This window comes from Rana temporaria, chromosome 1 (assembly GCF_905171775.1).
Source record: "Rana temporaria chromosome 1, aRanTem1.1, whole genome shotgun sequence".
NCBI lineage: Eukaryota > Metazoa > Chordata > Amphibia > Anura > Ranidae > Rana > Rana temporaria.
Window position 1 is genome coordinate 320,035,308 of NC_053489.1, and position 24,177 is coordinate 320,059,484.

The 24,177-nt window shown below is 38.8% G+C and overlaps 1 protein-coding gene across 1 annotated transcript in view; it reads right to left on the reverse strand.

Moving 5' to 3' along the window:
* ADAMTSL1 (ADAMTS like 1) overlaps positions 1 to 24,177 on the reverse strand; it is a 409,336-nt gene that overhangs the window by 131,226 nt on the left and 253,933 nt on the right. Inside the window, exon 15 of the mRNA XM_040359956.1 lies at positions 8,685 to 8,814. Within this exon, the coding sequence (XP_040215890.1) occupies positions 8,685 to 8,814 (130 nt within the window). The remainder of the gene's footprint in view (positions 1 to 8,684; positions 8,815 to 24,177) is intronic.

Here is a 24,177-nt window from a genome sequence, read left to right on the forward strand (position 1 = left end):
TCCTATCCCCATACAGTTAGAAACACTAACTAGGGAACACATTTAACCCCTTGATTGCCCCTAGTGTTAACCCCTTCCCTGCCAGTGACATTTATACAGTAATCAGTGCATTTTTTAAAGCACAGATTGCTGTATAAATGTCAATGGTCCCAAAAATGTGTCAAAAGTGTCCGATCTGTCCGCAAATCGCAAATCACTGCCATTACTGCTAAAAAAATAATAATATTAAAAATTACATAAAAACTCCATAAATCTTTCTAATATTTTGTAGACGCTATAACTTTTGTGCAAACCAATCAATATACGCTTATTGCGATTCTTCACCAAACAAATGTAGAATATATATTGGCCTAAACTAATGAAGAAATTCATTTTTTAAAAACATTTTTGGAGATATTTATATAGCAAAAAGTAAAAAATATATATATATTTTTTAAAAAAGTGTCACCATTTTTTTGTCTATAGCACAAAGAATAAAAACTACAGAGGTGATAAAATACCACCAAAAGAAAGCTCTGTTTGTGGGAATAAAGAATGTCAATCTTTTTTTTTTTTTTTTGGGTAAGGCGACGCATGACTACACAATTATCAGTTAAAGTGACGCAGTGCCGTATCGCAAAAAAATGGCCTGGTCATTAAGCAGCCAAATTCCGGTCTGTAATTGGTTAAAAATACCTTTGATTGGTGCATTGGCCAGTCCATTTTCTCACTTCTTGCAGTCAATTCATGACCACACAAATATTCCTGTTATCACCCTATGCATCAGCTGAGTTTACTAGAACTACAGCATGAGGCTTGGCATAACTTTGAACCAGACTTTTATTGCAGCCAAAATTGCCCCTTGCTTGTCAATCACACGTATCCCAGCCCAGTCTTGGTCACTAAACCATGACAAGCTACGCCTATGCCCAATAATTACCAAAAGCAATGTTTAGGCAGCAGAAAGGAAATGGCATCCTAGTGCTGCCTGAGCATCTCCTTCAGAAATGGAGAACAATAGAGCACAAGGCTAAAAACACAGATAACAGCTTTTTATGGAATTTATATGGAACCTCCTGTCAGTTACATAAACAGACTTATGCTGCCTTTAGTTATACTTTATATTGGCTATGTAGAGAACCCTATGATTAAGCCCAGTGTGGGTGAAACATGTCAGAGGGGCATGACCGATGGGCCAATGAGTGTGCATTTGAGCTGAAGCCTGTTCTTTATTTACTTTACGGTGGAGTAAAATACAGTGTGTGGTGTTACCTGTGTGGTTTATCAAACCCAGATTTGTCAAGTCAAAATCAAAGTCTTTCTCATGCCCAGTATGCTTGGTGTAATTCTCAGCATCTATTCTAATTCTGTATGCGTGGATGCACCACAGTACCCATGTTGTATAATTTTTCAAAGTTATTTACACTTTTTATATTTGTCTTGGTGTCCATTGTCACTGAAAAAAGTATAGTTGACAGCAGCCCCTGTACACCACAACCTTTTCAAGGTTCTAGAATCTGAGAATGGTGCCTACAAAACACAAACCACCATTCTGTTTCCGCATTTCCAATTTGAAGAAATGTTAAACTATATATCTAAACATTGCTGGTGTTTGAAGTGCATTTCTATTTACCTCATACATTTTCCAATCAGGTTATTCAGTTTCGGTTTTTAAAAACACTTGAGGATTGAAAAATAAATAGGACAGGTTTCACAACATATAAGTGCTCATGCTATCATTCACCCTAAAAAACACACTTGTATTGCTTAATGGTGAAGAGCTTCAGGCACATATCGGATAAATTATGTCTGTTCGAATACTTTTTTTCTCTTACATCAAAAACAGTAAATTACTAGGCTATAAACTCTTTCTAATCTGTAATTTATAAATCACAAATGAATATCATATGTTTAAATATCCAAGTAGGTCAGATGTGATAAAGTTAATTAAACTGGTTTTTAAATATGCAGATAATGGTTTATTTTCTTATAGCTTTATTTAGATAACAAGGTATATATTATAATATTGAGGCTCTAGAGACTATGGGTCTTCAAACTACGGCCCTCCAGTTGTTCAGGAACTACAATTCCCATCATGCCTAGTCATGTCTGTGAATGTCAGTGTGTTACAATGTCTCATGGAATGTGTAGTTCTACAACAGCTGGAGGGCCGTAGTTTGAGGATCCTTGCTCTAGACCAGGAATGGGCAAACTACGCCCGGCAGACCTTTTAATCCGGCCCCCACCCGCGATCTCCTCGTGCTGCGATCGGCGCTAATTGAGGCCGCGGCTTTGCGGCCTATGCTTCGAGGGGGCTGGAGTGAGGCGAGCGCAGATAGGCTGCGGGCGCTCCGCCTCCAGCCGCCTCTCGGCCCGGGGGATTGGGGAATTCCTCTGAGAGGGCGGTGCCACCTACGTCACTGCCACGGGGAGACACAGGAAAGGAGCTGGCCGGAGGCTGCAGATAACACGGTGGTCACGTGATCACACAGCGCGCGAACAGCAGGATATGGTAAGAGAGGCCAAAAAGAATAATTTAAAATCACTGAGCCACCATTGTCACCACTGTGCCATGCCAAATGCAGCCACTGTGCCATGCCATCAAACGTAGCCACCGTGCCCATCAATTGTCACCACTGTGCCATGCCATCAAAAGCAATCACTGTGCCATCAATTGTCACCACTGTGCCATGCCAAATGCAGCCACTGTGCCATGCCATCAAACACAGCCACTGTGCCATCAATTGTCACCACTGTGCCATGCCATCAAAAGCAATCACTGTGCCATCAATTGTCACCACTGTGCCATGCCAAATGCAGCCACTGTGCCATGCCATCAAACACAGCCACCGTGCCCATCAATTGTCACCACTGTGCCATGCCATCAAAAGCAATCACTGTGCCATCAATTGTCACCACTGTACCATGCCAAATGCAGCCACTGTGCCATGCTATCAAACCCAGCCACTGTGCCATCAATTGTAGTTTTGTAAAATAACTCTTTTTATGCTTTTCTACCTTAAATTAATCTAAACATTTAATGTTACAAATTTAAATTTAATTTATATTAATTCACACATACACACCGTCCATCTACTCTTGGTCCGGCCCCCGGGTCCAATATATGAACCCATTGCGGCCCTCGAGTCAAAAAGTTTGCCCACCCCTGCTCTAGACCATTTGAAAACAAAATGCTAAACTAAAAATCCTCTCAAATTAGAATTTGCTAATCGGTGGACATTTCCTCAATATGAATATTTCAGATATAGCCGCTTTCTGTCAACATTCTAGGGCACAAGCTCTACAGAGAAAATTAGCACCTCAACCAATGTCTCAGAATGACACAATATTGTGTTTTATACCAGTCTTACTTCAATAGGGTGTGCTCCTCAAAACATTTTTATTTCCAAAAACCCCATAGCTTCAAAAACTGGCTTTATCATTGATGGGGCTGAAATGATCCCATTCAATATCCATATAATTTCTAAGATTTAAAAAAGCTATTATTTTCCTTGGTAACCAGCCCATCTCAAGATAACAGACTAAGACAGTCAAATCCTAATCCACATGTAAACTACAGACCCCACTAACTAAACATTTTTTGAAGAAAAATTATTTTAAAATGTTTTTACTTCAGTGCAACAAAAAGAGATATAAGTGATTTAATCTGCCTTGAACGTAGTTTAACAACTCACAATTTCTGGTTGCATCTTTGACTCATTTACCTATAATAACACCAACCCTCAGAAAACATTGTTGCTTTCACTACCTCTGTTATCTGTTGCACCACATGTGTAACATGTACCAAAACATTGGGTCTTGAAAGAATGACCAATTATGAAGATTTTCTGTATTGTAGCTTTGCCACAACAGTGCAGCTCATTTTTTAAGATGCTCTGAGAACCAATAGTATTACTTTGTAATTGATGTAAGCTCTAACAAGCAGGGCCCTCTGATCCCTCCTGTATTGATTTGTATTGTGACTGTACTGTCTTCCCTGATGTAAAGCGCTGCACAAACTGTTGGGGCTATATTAATCCTGTATAATAATAATAATAATAATAATAATAATAATAATGACATACGTAAAGAAAACTGGTAAAAGCACATTAAATTATGTAATATATTTGTAAACAAAACCCTGAGAACAATGTATGGGGCCAATGAGTTCCCGTATTCTGGGGCCCTAATCCTGAAGTGTATTTAAAAAAAAGTAAAAGTGAAAATCTTATTTTCTAGTCTTGGATTCAGTTGGGAAGAATTTAAACTCATGTAAGAGTTACACTTTTGTAACTTATCTCGAAGGGCCAGACAGTGCCATTCTCACAGCCTGGAGAATTGAACCTAAAACACATTTAGAATAAAGTCTACTCTGCCATTTCTAGGTAATATAAGTTTATTTAGAGCAGATGAAAACTGTTAAGTCTACAAATGTTTGAGCACTTAAAACAACAGGAAACTCTGTTAGAGGATTAAGCACATATTTTCAGCATGTTTTATGATTTAAGCGTAAAAGTTGCCATTTGATTACTTTGCATTTTTATAGAACGTTTGTAAAGTACCCCACAGATTCAATATGTGGTCCCCATTCACAGAGACAGAGGTTGTAAATCTACAACACCTACATTTCCTTGAGAGGCTCTCCAATTTTTTTTATTTATTAAAAAAAATACATATATGTTAATCTTTATTAATCACAAATACTTTTCAAATTGTAAATGAGTGGTCAGTATTGATGGATAAATTGAGTCACCAAGGTTGAGATTCAACCTGGATAAGTCTGATTTGAAGCCAGTGGATATTTATGAATAAAGGCTAGTCTGTTTATTAAAATGTTTAAAATTTTTGACAGTCTCCAGGTATACACGCTAACATTCGCTCAGCTGGAGGGCAAGGGATATAAGGGGCCCAGCCATTTTCATATCAAACCATATAGGCTTCTACAGCGGGTGGCCACATCAATGGTGGGATCTATGAGTTGGTATTGGAGTGGAGCCTATCATTTTTTTAGTGTATGATCTAAATATAAAAAAATATTTCCTAAGAGAAAATTTCATCCCTGAAGGTAATTCTTATAGGAATCTACGGGGCTCCTGCCACAAAAAACATGTGTTCTCTTAAATTCGCTCCTAGTAATTTAAACCAACGTTCATGTATAATATAAAATGACAAGAAAATAACATCTACACTGGCTGTTTTTAATGATATAAGTGTGCACATTTATGTGAATTGTATATTTGCAACTGCCAGGCTGGAATTACCAGCCTTCATCATGTAAAGGTGCTATGCTGAAGGTGTAGAATGTTAACTTAGCCAAGTTGAAACTAAATTCAAGGCAGATGTAAAAGAAACAAATGAATGCAGCTTTGTATTCATTAATGCATCAGTAAATGTATTTTTAAAATGCAACTAGTTAACAACCTGAATTTGACTTGGTATCAGCTTCTTGAAAATCCCCTGTAAATCCACACTCAGCAATGACAGCCAATCAGGTGCGCTGCCTAGGAACATGATCATAGCAGGAAAGAGCAGAGTGAGCAGAGAGTTGAACTCAAGTTGTAAAAGTGAGAGTGGCCTCATTCATCATCTGGCTGTACAGTATGGCAGGGCTGCATACATTTCAGGAATGATTTGCCAAAAAAATGTATCCTGTGATGGGTAAAACAGCTTTTATGTATGTATTTCATATGTGTATTTAGATGTTTACCTGGTGTTCAGCTATTGAGTTTTTATATTCATCTCAAATACCCAGTCAATGCATTGCATGGAATGGATGACAGAAGTGAACTATTTAGTGAATCAACCCCATAGGGTTATTAGTAATCACTAAAAGCAATCCCCTGTGAAAGCAGTAACGCTACTTTGTCTGAAGAACCCATATCTTTCTTTCTATATTTTGGCCTACTGTGTCCTGGCACTTTTCAGCTGTCCAAAAAAAAAAAATGTAAGAAAAAGACAGGGCATAAACTGACTCGGGTAATAAAGGATTAAAATGACATAACACCCCTACTAGCCAAAGCATGATTACTATGGGGCTGAGCTAATTGTTGTTACATTATATTTTTAATGGTTAAAATCCCTGTCAGATTTTTTTGCTGTATTTGTTCAGCTGGAAAGACTTTCATTCACTTTCTGTCCTTAAGAGACAACAGGAAAGGAGAGATCGCTCCAGAGTGAGACTTAGTCCTTAGGTGACACTTAAGATAGGGGTCCCCCTCTGGGTGATCTATATACATTGCAAGGATTATAACAACCTTTGTTGCAGGTTCCTACCTTTTGTTCTTCTGAAGAAATCCCTGTGTGCCTCTGTGCTAAGTAGGTCTAATGGGAGTGGTTTCATAATTATCTATCAGGTGTGCACCTGCAGGGCTCTAATGTTGAAATCTGATGGGCCTGCATCCCTTTAGATGTTTTCCTACAGGGCGTACCTCACCAAAAACTGACATTTTTATTGCAGGGGATGCCTGAAATTTGACTTGTATCTTAGTGCAGACTTCTGGGAAAATTATGTTTCTGGGAGTGGTCAGTATACATTTTGTGTACATAAATAACTCCAGGTAGCCATATTGAATTACATTTACAGAAAATTACAGAGCTGCAGATTGAAAAGGAAAGGTAATTTTTAATAACATTTTTTTGTGTCGCAATTGTATACGCTATATTATTTTTTTTCTTTATTTGCTATTTTTTCCCCCACCCTTTAAACATTTTCATTCAATTTCCTTCATTTAACTTTTTCATCCCATTTTGGATTTCCTTTGACTTCTGTTCAGTTGACCAAGATAGTAAATCTTCCTAAAACCTAACTCCAGCTTTTATTTAACTTTCAATAGTTTGTTTAGATAAATTTTGATCTAATGAACTATTTCTTTCACTGACACATGCACCCCTCCCCCTCCTACCCCCCGTCAGCCCTGTATAAACTTTAGCATCAGCTACATACAGTATATAGCACTCCAGCAGCAGTGCAGGGACTTCCCATTTTGTTCCTGGAACAAAATTAAGTTGGGCTGAGCTCATCCATTTACAGGAAACCATGTATTTTTATGAATGAATATAAACCTTCCTCTGATTGACTGAGATGGAGAAGCAGGCAGATGATGTCCAAATCTCAAGCCCTGTACACACGTCATTTTTCCTGACGAGATTCTTGGCAAGAATCTCTTGCCGCCCGAGTGTACAGACACTCCATTCAAAAGAACCGCGGTTCTTTTGAATGGCAAGAATGCAGTGACGTCATCGCGTACGACGAGCATGTGCTCGTCACATTCGATGCCGTTGGTGCACCCTACCTATGCCTAGGAAGCTACCGCGCATGCGTTTAAATCATTTCAAACATGCGCGGGTTTCCACGGCGACAGGTAAGTATACACACTATTGGGTTTCTCGACAGGAAAACACTGCCAAGAATCACAACGAGAAAATAGAGAGCAGGTTCTCTATTTTTCTCGTCGAGATTTTAGGCAGTTTTCTTGATGAGAAACCTGAAAGCCTCGTACACACGCACAGTATACTCAGCAAGAAAGCTCTGCCAGCAGTTTTCTTGCTGGTTCTTGTCGAGTAAACTGAGGGTGTGTACGAGGCTTGAGTGAGGTTATTCGCTCATCTATACCAATCAGGTCTGTATAAATGTTTTTCCTTGTTGTACACACACAAAAAGTCATTATATGAATCCTAAGAATAACAAACTTTGAAGCAAGCATATTAGATAATGAAAACTTTACACATTTTGTGAATAACCACAATATCAACTAATTTCATGTTTATCTTTAGTGGCAAAAACTTAAAATGTATTTACCGACAATTAGCAAAGGAAGTAAATATTTAATTTAAGTGTTTTCAACTTAGTAAGGAGTGAAATTAATTTCTAATTTAAGTACTTCCCATTTCCATTGAATAGGAAGGTTACAGACAGTGTGAAAGGACCTTTACATTTAAATGCAGCCAAAGCCTGAGTAGAAAGGACTGTCCCCAGACAGCATGCTGTAGAGAAGCACTATTGTCCTCTTAGAGAAAGCACAAGTGCCTCTGCAAAGAACCCTGGCTTGACACGAGCTCTCCAATCAGCAAGGGAGCATGAGCTATTGCAGAGTAAATGTTTAATAGGGCTTTACCGTTACTTCCTTTCCTTTTAAAAGAAGGAAATGTAGAAAAGCATAGGCTAATCCAAACCACTATATACGGCAAGTGACACATGGGGGTTGATTTACTAAAGACAATTTGACTGTGCACGTTGCAAAGTGCAGTTGGACTCTGCAAGTGCAATTGCTCCAGAGCTTAGTAAATGAGCAGAAGTTCTGCTGAATTTTATCATCCAATAATGTTCAAGCAAAAATGCTGTTTTTTTTATTTTCCTTGCACATGATTGGGTATTCTTTGCAATGTGAAACTTTACCTCATTTACTAGTTCTGGAACAACTGCACTTGCAGAGCGCAACTGCACTTTGCAAAGTGCACAGTCTATTTGCCATTAGTAAATGAACCCCATGGATTCTCGGTAACAAATCAATCTGTTATTGAAATAGTAATATTTACAATATGTGTACTGTCAAATAGAAATGGGCAATCTTAAAAATGTTACATAAGTACCGATACCTATTCATGATGAAGTCATTTTATAATAATAAATAATAATCAAGTATTTTGTTTAACAACAATGTTGAAAATAACAGTCGGATAGAGAACGAGATATACAGTGGACTTACCTTGGTGGACATGCTTCCATATTGCATGTTTTCAATAGGGGGGGAGGTCGTCTGCTGACCACACACAGACCTTCACCCATGGCTACCCCTGTTTGCTTGTTCAAGCATACAACTATAGCTTCTTGAACACCTGCAGAAATGTAAAAAAAAATCTCTTGTATAACAACATCCGGGAAAATAAGTCTGATATAAGTACAGAGAATAATGGCTGCCTTAAAATGTAATTCATACAGTAAGCAGAACTAAAACCATACAATGCAGCATTTGCCCAAAACACACTGATTGTTAATTGATGAGAACTAGGTAAACTATAAAGCATAAACGTGGTGAAATAATAACACACTGAAATGCAACTAAAAACAATACTAATGCAGTTAAAATGGAATCACGTGTGCAGTATCAACCCAACCTGGCACAAGATAAATGATTCCCAGTGTGTGGGATAGTGAGTAGGAAGCAAAAAGAGAGAGTGTAAGTTTCTATATTTCACCTATTTTTGGCAGTCGAGGCACATTAACCAAAGCCAAGCTGAGCTGAAAGGAAACACTCTTGTGCCAATAAGCCTCTAAAAACGTCACCAGATTCTATAACGAACAAGTCTTGAGCATGGTAATTTAATGCAGAATGCAATGTGTGCTTGAAAGGAAAAAAGACATTTCGACATTTATATGTTTGGGTTTAATCAGCAAGATATTTACTTACTTGAAGGGGAAGTTGGGAGCAGTAAGGGTTTTAATGTTGGCTGTAGTGCTACTAGGTTCCTTTCAACAAGCAGCCAGAGATGAAAATCTGCTGCAGAACCATGTGTATGTTCAGGTGACAGAGCCTACAGTAGGTATTCATGATGCTTTTGTGAGTATTGGCAGTGTGAAACTTGACAAATCTCATTAGGTTTAGATATTTGCTATGCAGGCTTATTGTAGAAAACAAGGGATTGGAAGGCCAACATCTCCTGCTGTCATTGGCCATAATTCACATCAATTGTATGTAGCATCTCCATCTGGCACATTACTGCCAGCATTTCAGCCCAACAATAATCCAAGATCACATGTTGACAACACATGATAAATATACGTACTGTGGTCATATTTTATTTTATTCTGGCAGTAACCATAAAAGAGAACATTTATCAGCAGCATTTGATGCATATCGGATTCCCAGGACGTCCTCGGCTCGGCTTCCCGCGCACACTGTGTGAATCTTTAAGAAACCTGGGAGGTTTTTTTTTTTCAACTGTTCTACAACCAAAGGGACATGAGTAAGTTTTGTCTGTATTGTGAATGGTGTCTTTGTCATCCACAGACAAATTAGTATTTGGCTAGAGAAACAGAATATAGGCTTGCAGCTCTTTTGTTTAGCAAACCATTGCACACTATTTATGATGCTGATGATGTGACCACCCATAGGGCTCAGAAGTTTTAATCAGTGTTTTCGAGAACTCTATGCAATCAAGCAAGACAACATGCAAAGCTGTCATCGTGTTTACTGTAAAAATGGTTATCTATTACAAACGTCAATGTTTAACAGAGAAAAAAGTATCTGAAACGTAGGTTTCAGTAGTCTGTCCACCTGATTATTACAACTCCTCTTAGAAAACTGGATTTCTTACCAGCACACTCCGGAGAAAATAATATTTTTTGGATTTTTCAATATTTGTGTTATATTCTTATTTTGACACATAGGGTTTGATTTAATAAACTGGAGAGTGCCAAATCTGGTGCAGCGCTGCATAGAAAACAATCAGCTTCCAGGTTTTTGTCAAAGCTTAATTAAAGAAGCCAAAGTTAGAAGCTGATTGGCTACCATGCACAGCTGCACCAGATTTTGCACTCTCCTGTTTTAGTAAATATTTCCCATAACAGGCAAAAACAGCACGTTATGAAGTGCAGCATCAACCAACCAACCAGTAAGCATTAATTATTGCTGTCTCTGATCACACTAGGAAGAATTTCTCCTCACTTCCTGACACTGTCATACCAGGATTAGCATGGGTGTCACAGGACATGATGACATAGAGAACAACAAAAACTTGACAGATGTTTTTTAAGCTGGCCATATATAGTTGCAGTTTTTTTTTTCATTCAGCTGGCGGGCTGAATGAAAAAAACCGAAACCGATTCCCCAATCCACATATTTAAGGTGGATGGAGGGATCTTGCCCACTGCACTATTGTATTCTGACAGCAGAGGGACTCCTCTGCTATCAAAATACACAGATAGCGCTGCAACCTTTAGATCCTTTAGATCTGTTGTGCATCTTTTTTCCAAGAGATCTGTTCAACTCAAGTCGATCAATGGATTGTCTTTGTTTAGTGGCTGTGGTCACACATGGATCAAAATTCATCTGGTCCCTAATGAACCAGCAAAAATGCAATCCATCTATTGCCACCTTAACACCCTCAATCCCCATCAGAAAGAGATAACCTGTCCAACAAGAAAAAACAAATCTCCCTAATAAAGACATAGATAACAGTGTAAATCTGACATAAGTCTAACCCTACTCTTCTCCAGAAACAAAATGACTGGAGTCGGGCTGAGAGCCTCTTAGGCCCCGTAAACACGTCCGAGGAACTCAACGTGCCAAACACATCGAGTTCCTCGCCGAGTTCATTGTTGAAGCCGCCGAGGATCTCGGCGGGCCGACTTTCCTCATTGAACAACGAGGAAATAGAGAACATGTTCTCTATTTGGCCCGACGAGTTCCTCGTCGGCTTCCTCGCTGAAAAGTGTACACACGACCGAGTTTCTCGGCAGAATCCAGCTCCGATCGAGTTTCTGGCTGAATTCTGCCGAGAAACTCGGTCGTGTGTACGAGGCCTAACTGTTGTATTTTGTGCTGCCTTTTAACAATCACCAATCACTCAGTGTGGGGCCTCCACAGATCTACTGAAGAAAAGCAGCATATTACTGCTGCAGAACTATAGTAGCAGCACACAATAACGGATTTGTATTTGAGATTTGTTTTGCATTTTTTTTTCAAATTTTATTGAATGCTTTTTTCCAGGTGAGGGATATGGGAGTATTGAAACCAGACACAATCAGCATAATCTAATTTCCATAAGAATGACAGCAATCTTTCCAATGGCAAATCCTAAAGAAAACTATTAACACTTAACCCTGTCCCGCAAATATTCATTCCTAATTCTACCCCACAACATTGCTCTAACACTACCCAAAGTGAGCCCTCATTTTCTCCCGCATCTAACCTCCCCTGGAAACATAAGTGTTAACCCAAAGAGTTGTATAAGGGAACTGAAACCCTTAACCTAACATTAAACAAACACACAGCCCTATCCCTAATAATAAATAGTAATTAGGAATGCTAATGCTGAATTTTAATAGTCTTGCTAATTAATTTAGTTGCATATGTTAGTATGGTGTATTACTTATCGTTTATGTGATCAATCCCAGTATCTACCAATGGTTCTTGATTCCATTTAACTTTTGTGAGATTTATGCCAGTCGAAAGGGGAGAGTATCTAATGAAACCTTACATCAACTGTCAACTATGTTTGAAGACTGCATGAAACTCTGACATATGTGCTCAATCAGCTTCAGAGAGGTATGAATCTGGCATTTCCTAATCACCAGCCACAGTTGTGGGGATGAGGCTCTTGTCCCCATCAACATTGGGACAAAGTGCTTTGGGGCAGGGGTGGCAGAGTTTTTCTGTTGGTTTCTGTTGGCAATTTGCTTACAAGAGAAGAAAACATGTGCATGATCTTACCAGTGTGCTGTTGCTTATTTGTTGCCCAGTGAGAAGGATGGAAGTTGGCCAGTGACCCAGGTAGCTGTGAAGCTGCTGTAGTGAACAATGGTGTCAGCTTCTGGCTATACAATTTCACAGGAGTGTGTGAATTGTAAGAGTAAGAGTTACTGAAAAACTCCCAATTTTTTGGAAGGTAATAGCTTATATATATATGCGTGTTTCAGCTGTGTATTTAGCTGTTTGGCCAGAGTTCAGCTTTAAGTCCTTCCAGCTGTGTTGGACTGAATTTAGTTAAGGGACAATGATCAAGAAATTCCTTTAACTTGCTATTGTAGACTTCAGTGCTTAAAGGTTAGGGTAAATTATAATGATTTGGAAATTTAGATTCAAAAGCTATCTTGACTGGGTTAAATGTAGTACTACTGAGCTCATGGCTGTTAAGTGTTTCAAAAGAAAACTTGTATAGTTCATGCCATGGATTTTTCTGTCTTAAAGAGTTGGATATATTTGAATTCACTTTCATCTGTTTAAGAGTTTAGTCATTCTTGGGACAGCTGTCAAATAGAAATACCTCCTACAGAAGGTTTGTGTGTTTTCTACAAATGCCTATAATAAACTGTGATTTTACTAAAGGTGATAATTTAAAGAATGCAGTATCTTCTTTCAGATTTTTAGGTATTCAGTCACTCTTAAAAAACATTAGTCACGCATAGCTCAAAATATACCCAATTTACTGAATAAAATGAAAGCAAAACTTGTTTACTAAGGCTCTGCCATTGGAAAAAAAACTCCAGTCCTACAGCATAAAACACAATCATTTTCAATTATTCTTTAAATTACTGATTTGTTGTTTCACACAAATTGTTAAGGCAGAAGATCCATTTTGTATTGAATAGTTGCACTTCCAATCATGTTTCAAGAAAAAATAGGAATAAGGATCACACTAAATTCACTCATATGATAATAGCCCTCAAGCCCATTAGAAGTCACAGAAATACATCAATATACAGTTTGATAAACATTATACTAACTACCACCAATTCCATGCAGCGGTGTCCTGCGATCGGGTCACGGACCGGCAGAACGGGGGGATGCCTTATTAAACAAGGCATCTCCCTGTTCTGTCTGGTGACATGTCACTGATCAGCTGCTTCCTCTCATCGGAAGCAGCGATCAGTGATGTGTTATGGCAAGTCATGCCCCCTAACAGTTATAATCACTCCCTAGGACACACTTAACCCCTTCCCGCCCCCTAGTGGTTAACCCCTTCACTGCCAGTCACATTTATACAGTAATCAGTGCATTTTTATAGCACTGATCGCTGTATAAATGTGAATGGTCCCAAAATAGTGTCTGATGTGTCTGCCATAATGTTGCAGTCACGAAAAAAATAGCAGATCGCCGCCATAACAAGTAAAATAATAATAAGAATAAAAATGCCATAAACGACCCCCTATTTTGTAGACACTATAACTTTTGCGCAAACCAATCAATATATGCTTATTGCGATTTTTTTACCAAAAATATGTAGAAGAATACGTATCGGCCTATACTGAGAAAAAATGTGGTTTAAAAAAAAATGGGGATATTTATTATAACAAAAAGTACAAATATTGAATTTTTTTCAAAATTGTCGCTCTATTTTTGTTTATAGCGCAAAAAATCAAAACCGCAGAGGTGATCAAATACCACCAAAAGAAAGCTCTATTTGTGGGAAAAAAAGGACGTCAATTTCGCATGACCGCACAATTGTCAGATTAAGCGACGCAGTGTCGAATCGCAAAAAGTGCTCTGGTCTTTTGCTAGTCAAATGGTCTGGGGCTGAAGTGGTTAATAGAGTTTTTTTGGGCTATTTGAAATAAAAACGCTTCTAAACGCAAACGCGGCTAAGCGCAGCATGTATACACAGCAAAACGGAAGTTTTTAAAAATCGATTGCTATCTGTCAAGTTAAATTGTTCAGGAGAGGTTTTAAAATGGCCTGTGTACATTAAGCATTAAGCTATATTTTCTATCAAGTACTATGTGTCCAAGAAGAGGAACTGATATATGTTGTAATCATAAATATTTCTTACCACAATGGGTTTGCCAGGTACATCGTTAGCGCCAGACACCTGGGACATGTGCCCTACATCTCTGAGTAGTGCCCAAGATCCCAAAGGCTGCTGTGCCTGCTTGCAATTTAATTTACAATATTCACCACTGTACTCCACCAGTACGTCAACTCCCCATGTCCACTTTATGTGTTGACACAGTGTTACCTGGCTGGACCACCAAGAATTTCCTGTGGAGGAAGTGACCAGGATGGTGTCTGTGCTACATCATTTGCTCTACCCCTGCCCCACAGCTATGTTACCGGCAGCAGGAATGGGGCTGAATGCTAATTGATAATCTGCTGAGACAGGTTCTGCTCCACCACATGACCACCACACCAATGCTTGCCCACATTCCACTACAACATTTTAGTTGGTGCAGTGCCTGCTGAGATGAGACAAGGAACCAGCAGGAGTAACACTGACCACCAATGTAAGGTGCACTGAAAACTGGACACCAATGGGGGGGTCATAACAACTGACCACCAATATAAGAGGGTACTACCAATGTAAGAAGGTATATTAAGAAGTGACCCTGGATTTAAGAGGGCACTGAGCACCAATTTAAGGTGGACACTGAGCACTGATCACCAAAATTAGTAGGGCACAGTGCACTGACCACAAATGTAAGGAGTGACTAAGAAGTTACTATCATTGTAAGGGAGAACACTGAACACTCACAACTAATGTAAGGGGACTGCCACTGAGAACTGATTACCAATGTAAGGAGGGCACTAAAAACTGATTACCAATGTAAGGAGGGCACTGAGAACTGACAATCAATGTAAGGAAGACAGTGGGAACTAAACACCAATGTAAGAGGGGCACTAAGGACTGACCACCAACCTAAGGAGGCACTACAAACGGACCACCAGTGTAAAGGGGACACTGAGAACTGACTACCAATGTAATGGGCACTGAGGAATCATCACCAATCTAAGGGGGGAACTGAAAACTGATCGTCAACTGCAAACTTACTACCAATGAACTGAGCGCCAATATAAGGAGATTCACTTGGCACCAGTGTAAGGGGGAACACTGACCACCAGTATAAGGGGGCATGAAAACCGTCTTGCAGTTTACAACCACTTTAAAAGCATTGAAAAAATGTATGCAAAAATACATATGAGAAATAGAATGGATAATTTGCTGCACTCCTCGAGTATGTCATATGTACATCGCAAACAGTGTAAGCACAATAAATGTTAACGCATTTCATGCTATAAACAGCCCTTACTCATAACCTAATGCAAAAATACATGTAGCGCCATGCTCCTGTTGGGCAGGCGCTATTTGTAAATTTAAGTTATCTGTAGTTTAGCTCAGGTGGATTATGCCAAATTATTGGTTTCTGTTCCAGTTCAGCTGCGTTGCACATTTTCCACTTGACTGTGGGTGTCACTGTCACCACAGGTCAAGGTTGGGAACGCAACGGGTTGGGTGCATTAAGTATTTTTTTCCCAGAAGCAGCTCAGTGGGCGTGGTCTCCACCGCTTTGCATTCTGGGAGAGGGTACTTAAGGGCAGACACTGTTTCGGTCGTGGGGCTCTTCTGATCCTGACCTGATGGCCCTACTGGGATGTGCTAGCAGTGTTTTTCCGGCCTCGGGCCTGCTGGCCTGAGGCTCCGCTACTGAGAGTAGGCCCAGGAGTTTCTGGGGCCTACTGGTCCAGGGATGGTCCTGTGCTGTCTTCTCTGAAGGAAGAAGCCGAACAATTGAGGATTCAATTAGAGGATGCATCCTGGGCAATCTACCTCACAGTACTGCCGGCTGGCTGAAAGATCCTGGTACTGTGTAGCTGTGTCTTTGGAACTTTTGCGAAGTGTGTTTGTGGTTACACGGTCCTGTTGCAGGGGGCTGTGCAATGGCACGACGGCACTCATCTAGTCTGTGGCAGAGACTGTTGAACGAGCTTTGCACCGGCTGCTAGGTCAGTGAGAGAGGCCTATCCGGTGGTTGCTGAATCCAGTGTGGAAACGGTTTGTCCTCTGGATCCAACCCATACTAAGTGTTGGTGCAGACATTAATGAATAACTCTTCAAGGAGGACCTCAAGACGAATGCAGTAAGATAACAACAGGCCCATATTCAAACCAGCAGTGTGAGTAACATCATCCCGTGCCGGCCAATAAAGGCAGCCAAAGACGGGCACCCAGAAGAAGCCAAGGAAAAGATGCCAGAACCTTTAATGGCGTCAGAACGTTGGAACTAAGGCAAGTATTCTTACCATTAGTTATGCTTTAAGGGTACTTTTGGACATCCTAAATATACTGCTTCAGTCTGGACAACCTTTTAAACAGGTTGCACAATTAATACCTTTTAAAAACAATGGATAGTTTGAAAAATACAATATCTTGGCACAGTTTGGAGACTGAACAATGTTCTGTATGTTGAATTCAAAACTGGTATTGTACTGACCACCTGCAGCAGGTTATAATGGTTTCACACTACAGTTAACTACCAAACAAAAAAACCTTGTCATCTCCTCTTGTGCAGGTTGTAAGCTTAACACAATTCCTTTCAGCAAGTTTTGAATAATAGCTAGAAAATAAATTCTTTTGAATGAGAATTTAATCAAATGTGCACCAAACTGACCCAGGATCTGAATCACTGAAACTGTTATTTCTTTAGCTCTTGTCACTTCATACACATAGGATTCTGGAAAAAGCTAAGTGGGGATAAAAAAAAGACAGATGGTGGAAAGGATCTGGAATCGTGGGCAGAAATGACACATTCTATGTGGATCGCCAAGCTACGAACAAAGCAGAGTCCAGTTCTGTTTATATCTAACAGAATGGCATAATTGTTACATGATATTTGATGACAGCACTGGGAAATCGTGAAAGTAACAGCAGGCTAAATTACTAACTAGTTCCTTCTGGTTGCTACCTCTGCAAGGTGAAAGGTTATACGTGAGACGATCAAATTTCATCTCTTGAGACGGTAAAAACAATAAAATTACCTTGAATAGTCTTACTGCTTTCTATATAATGAGAACAAAAAGATTATTCTTGTCAATTGCCATGAACTATATATATATATATATATATATATATATACACACAGCACAAGTATATATATATATATGTATAATATATATATATATATATATATATATATATATATATATATATATATATATATATATATATATATATATATATATATATATATACAGGTATATATATGTGATAAAAGTTGCTTGCTTTCAAGGTGACCGTCACCTGTTGATCAAGAAGCTCAGATTAAAGCAAACTTGTGGTTTTCTACTTTTTCTCCCCCAGCTCTGTTCAGAACTTAAATTAAATATCAGTACTTTTGGACATGACAGAGCATGGGACTTATCCAAGTGAGATGACAGTTCTAGGTCAGTCAAAAATATTACAGAGAAGTCCAGACAATGGCAACGGTTTGATTAGCTGGGCTTTCTTTGAGCATGGTAGTGTGGAAGTGAAAGGAAAGTAAGCATATATGTCTATGGAGGTCTGCATAAAGGTGCCCTGCTTGGACAAAACAGAGATTCATTTTAAAGTAGACTTAAAGCCTGAAGATAAATATGGCACAGTTCCTGGGAGCCCATACAACCTCACTAAAATATTAAAACAAATTAAAAAAAACACACTGGGAAGATATAAATATACCCAATAAAAAATCTCTGCATCACTTGATTTCTATTGGTTAGATTTTTCCTTCAGGCATGCGCTATTGAAAAGCATTCACAGGCCAGCAATGTGAAGTTAAATTGCTGCCCATGGCACCATGACTGTATTATAATGGCACTTCTCTGTGCCAAGTGACTCTTCACTTCTGGTTCTGATAAAGAGAGGTCCCTTTTTCAGGATGCAGAGGGATGCTGACTTATGATAAGAATTTTTCCTAATGGTGGCAATGGTGTATTTTTTTTAGCTGCGGCTTATACTGTGTGTGTGGTGGGAGCCTATATTTTGGCATGAAGAATATTATTGGCTGAAAAATATTGCTTGCATACCTTTGAAGCCCGGGGTGTGTGATTGTTTAAAAAAAATATATATATATATATATATATATATATATATATATATATATATATATATATATATATATATATATATATATATAAAATCATTTATATAGTTTTTAGTATCTGTATCAACACACCTGGGCCAGGACTAAAAGGTGTGTGTAATGGTTTCAAGAAAGCTGCTTGAAGCTTTTCAAATGCTTTGCAAATGCCTGCAGAATTCATGCCTATAAGAAAAGACCTCACATAAACTATACGTTTTGGGCCTGAAATTAATTTATGCAATCTGCAATCTGATGTTGCTTCAGTGACAGCAGTGGTATCGCTTATCATAGTAGCAAGTTGCCCCACGGGGGAGGGATATGTCCTTGAAGGGTATCCTCCCAATGTTGAAGGCAGGTGGTCTGGTCTGGTTCAGGTGTAAGGGGTGGCACGCTCACTGTACTTTCTTTCTGGCTACCCAGGCTTGTGCATGTATAACATTCAAGGGGGCACCTATTAAGGCACAGTACACATTAAAGAAAAAAGAGAAGCACCAGTCGGCCTGAGATCTTTCATTTTGTGGCAGTACTGCTAAAAAAAAAATACAGACCTTTATTATTTATTTATTACAAATGTTTGCAAGCATCAGCCGGGAGTTTGGGTGGGGGCAAAATGGCCAATTAGGGTCACAAAAGCCACTTGCAGAGCTACAAGCATGCTGGGTTTGGGTCAAACTCATGTTTATCTCAAACCTCATCCCTAAGTGACAGTAAGTGACAGTGACATCCTTAAACCCACACAGCTGTGTCATTCATTCACAAGGGTCTGTGAATGAATAAACTACAAGTCCCGTTTATTGCTGTATTTTCTTTTTCAAATTATTTTTTTTTTATATGAAAGAGTCAAAATGAAACATACAAATAATGTAACCAATGCAAGACATAAGGGAACATGTAACAGTATACAGTACAATGTACATCTGTGGTGTGAACAGAACAGGTCTGGGGGCGAGAAATAGACAGGCTACAGCCAGTAAGGAGAGCCAGTGTTCTGTATCCAATATATGTGCCCTTATGGCCTGTAAATCTCTAAGTGGGTAGGTTTCTGGGGTACACAAACTGAGCAGCAAAACACACTGAGATTTCTCTAAGGAGTTACAGAGTTAGTCTGGTTGAAAAAAAGACACAAGTCCATCTAGTTCAACCAATAAAAAGTGGGTAAAGCTCAAACCAGTTAATCGCATGTCTCTGAATGTCTCAACTAAGAGAATGATAGATCAGGAAGAAAAAGAAGGAAAGGCATGGTAGAATAATTATTGCTGCATTTTAGGCTAACATATAATGGAGGGGGTACAGTATTATTGAATGTTTGTAGTCCAGCATTGTACTGTTTGATTATTTATATTTATTTCATGTGGAGGGTTATATTTATGTATATGTGGGGTGTTTCACAGAAGTGAGAGCTGCTGGAAGGTGTAGTTGTGGTTAATTTTGTTTATTAGGTGCATGGTATTGAGCTGCATGGTTATATTCATTATTTACAAGTCCCATCTGCAATCGCAGCACGCATAGTTCATTCATGCTACATCTAGTTCTCTAACTGAAAGTTCTTGCAGAGGTATAGACAGAAAGCTGCAGGGAAGTTGTGCAGGAACCTGACATTGCGCCCTCGAGTCACTGGTCGTGGCTGCAATACTTTACAGACTCCTGTGTAAAAAAATAACAATTGCACATTTTTTACCTGAAAAAATGTGTGTCTATTATTTTTTACCTAAAGGTGAAATTTGCCTTTAACCCACCTGGCGGTATTCCCGAGTATGGCTCGGGGTTAAATTTCAGTACCATTAGCGGTTACCCCGAGCCACTTACCTTGTCACCAGGATCCTGCAATGTCCCCCTGCTGTGTCCCCCGCCAGATAATTCACGCAAAGCTCTGTGTGCCGGGCTCCGTTCTCGGCAAATTCAAAAAGTACAAAAAACATAACACATACAGTACACTGAAATCTGTAAGATTGCATTACTGTATCAAATAATTTCCCCTCCCTTTTGTCCAGTGCCCTGCATGCATTTTTATATTATACAGTATATACTGTTCTTTCTGCCTGGAAACTTGAGAATGTCCATGGCAACCAAAAAGTGTCCCTTTACATCAAAAGTGGTTTAAGACCAGCTAGAAAACAGCAATAGTAAATTAGAGGAATTGCAGAATTGAGCGATAGTGATTCGTGGGGAAATTCATTTTATTATTATTATATTATCATTTTTTATAGTTATTTATTATATTATAATTTATGATTTAGTGTTTCAAACTTTATCATACCCGCTTTGAGATTCAAAAATCTGACATCATACCACCAGGGAGGTTAATGAAGTTTCACTAAGCTCTAAGGCAAATTTCCTTGCAAAATTAGCAGCCTATGGGGTTGATTAACTAAATTTGAACTGGAGTGTGCAGCTCTGTATGATAGCTAATCATCTTTTAACTAAAGCTTGTTCAATTAAGCTTTGAGAAAAAAACTGGAAGCTGATTGGTTTCTGTGCAGAGAGGCACAAGATTTTGCACTCTCAAATTTTTGTAAATCCATCCCTTTATGTTTCTGTGGGGGAGAATTACTAAAACTGGGGTGCACATTTAGGCAGTCACCAGAACATTTGCCTCTATTGAAATATTCCACTGCTCTCTTTTTCTCATGGCAACTCTAAAATGTAGGATTTCCTTTTACTTTATGTCTTGGAGGCAATATTAGGGTGAGTGGTCTCACCTAAGGCCTCGTACACACGGCCGAGTTTCTCGGCAAAAACCAGCAAGAAACTTGCTGTTTTTTTTTTTTTGCAGAGGAAACCGGTCGTGTGTACATTTTTAGACTAGGAAACTGTCGAGGAACTCGTCGAGCCAAAAGGAGAGCATGTTCTCTTTTTCCTCGACGGGAATGGAGAAAATTGGCACGTTCGAGTTCCTCGACAGCCTAACAAGGAATTTGACGAGCAAAACGATGTGTTTCGCCCGTCGAGTTCCTCGGTCGTGTGTACGAGGCTTCAGTCCAAACTTTCCTTACTTTATCCCAAAATAAAAAGTTTTGCTTATACAAACACTTTAAAGTAGATGTAAAGCCTAAGGGTCGGTTCACATATATGCAAATATAATATGTGAAATAATAATGATATTCATTAAAGCTGTTCACATATATGCGGTGCATTCGCAGTGCAAATTTAAAAAGAGTCCTGGGCATTTTCATAGCACTGCGGTGCAGTTCAGGTGCAAATTGCAGGCTCATTGAGTTCTATGGGACCACTTCTGAATCGCACGTGTTCAGTTGCGTTCAAGATTCAGTTTAGGATTTAGTTCAGGATTGCTCTCCTACTACAGAAGTTGACCCCCCTTTATCTATTATGTATTAGCACTTAAATTGCAGCTGTGCCAAAAATCTGGTCCTGGGCCTTCAAAAACGCACCTGAACCACTGAACAAATGCTTTTTTTATTCGCAATGAAAACGAACAAACAATTTGCACTGTATATGTGTGAACCCAGCCTAACAGTTACGTTTCTAAAGTTTTAACTATCATAAACAATTGCCATTTAAAAAAAAAAATACACTTTTTGATATCCTTTTTTGACTTCCCAGCACTGTCGATCTTATTCAGTCTCTTCTAGCTACTCCACTGTCTAGTAGCAGTTGCTCCAGTTTTAGCTGCACATGTTTGGTCAGTGCAGGTATTGGACTGATGCCCTAAATGTTGCTGCAATGCTCAATCTGACTTGCCTAGATGACATAAAAAGAATGCGACACATTCTTTATAGGAATTAATAATTTATTGTTCCAGGTTCCATGTCTCTATAATGTATGTATCCAAGATGGTGAAAGCACCTGGTGACCTTATACAGTATATGTACCCATGTTTGCTGACTTTTTGTCAACTTATGTGAATTATAAAACATTAAGTTAACTGCCAGATGGAACAGGTTGGTCATGAAAAATCGCAGTCACATAACTGTTAACTTCCCCACAACTCTTGTTGTGTATACCAAGATCATCATAAGTAACTGGCTTTACTATTTTGTATGTGGACTATTTGGCTTTAACTAAAAGTTTTAATTACTGCCAGTTAAGACTAATTTGTAATAATTTGTCTATGTGTGCTTAAAGCGGTATTAAACCCAAAACCAAAAATGTAATATATTGTAGCTTACCAGTCATTAGATGTTGTGGCTGCATTAGTTCCTTTTTTTTAGGCTTTTCCCCTCTGTTTTCACCTTGTAATCTGGCCAGTAACACACCTCCTTTATCTGAGTGCCCCCACTCTTTATGAAGGGGGCACAGGAGACAGCAGCACTGTCAGCGTGGGGAGGGTAGTTTTAAATGTACTACCAGATATAGATATACAGTAGCAACATAATGAAGCCAAAGCTCTGGCTAATACTTTATCAGTTACAGCAATTTTCTCCCTTTGGGATAAAGGTTTTACATACATAAATAAAAGCTGATCATTGTAAGCATTGTAAGCACCCCATCATTGTTAAATGGTTTGTCTCATCCTTGTAAACTGATACATCTGGAAGAGAGCTTGTTCTTTTGAAAAACAACCGACTTCCTGGTTGGGTCATAAGATGAAAATAAAAGAAAGAAAGACTAAAAAATTAAACTAATGCAGACATCACATCTAAGAATTGGTAAGCTACAATATAATAAATGTGTGCTTTTGGCTTTTTAACTAATTTCTTTGAATTTAAATGAAGAAACATGTCATCTAGGTTTACTAATCCTTAAATGCGTACAGTTTTAAAAAAATATTTGGGTGGAGTTTCCTTAACATAGCAAAACTTAGCCTTGCAAATACTGTTTGCTTTTAATTCCTCTGGGACTATCAGCCTGAAAAATACCCACAGCCGCATCAGCTCTAAAGTAACCTGTTCCAGTTCAGTAGCACTGTAGATTGAGTGAAGCATGTCAAATGGAATTATAGCTTCTTCTGTATATAGCGTACAGCTGTCCATAAGGCATGAGAGTTTTTCATGTCATATGGTTTTTGTTTTTATGTTTTCACAGTGCAGTGTCACCTGCTTTAGCACGCTTTTATAGGTACCAATGTTTACAGTTTCATGATTGCAGGAGCAATCTAATGGGAAGACTTCTTTCTCCAAGAGGCTGCTAGCTACTGTAGCTGGGTAAAACACAAATCCTTTGTTCAGAGTGGGAAGATCCTTTGGGGATATAAAACTCACTCATCCAGAACCAAGCAAGAGGTGTATTTTTTTCTGAATTGTTAACCGAAGTGTAAAAGTTTGGCCAATATATTCACACTTAAGCACATGTGAATACTGTCTACAAACCAGGAATGGTAATATCATTCTTTGAGAGATTTTGGGTTCCTTGCAAAAAGAAGGACATAAAAAATTATTACACTTCCAAAAGCATGACTTCAAAGACATCTCATAAAGAAAAGGATTTTTCAGGGGGTTCAATAACAGCTCTTTTTACAGACACTGACGTCCCTTCTGGGAAAATAACTTTCCGCTAAATTGCTAAATTATAGAAAATCCTTATGGAAGATCACTATAAGAAGATGGTCCTAGTCTAATAAAAAATGTATTTACTTATTATGTTTGAGAAGTAGGCAATGATGACTTAGTTCAAAGACAAGTATGTTTTTAAAAAAAAAAACGTACAGAGCCAGAAAATTCTTAGGACAGATGCAAGACAAACTGCAGCCAA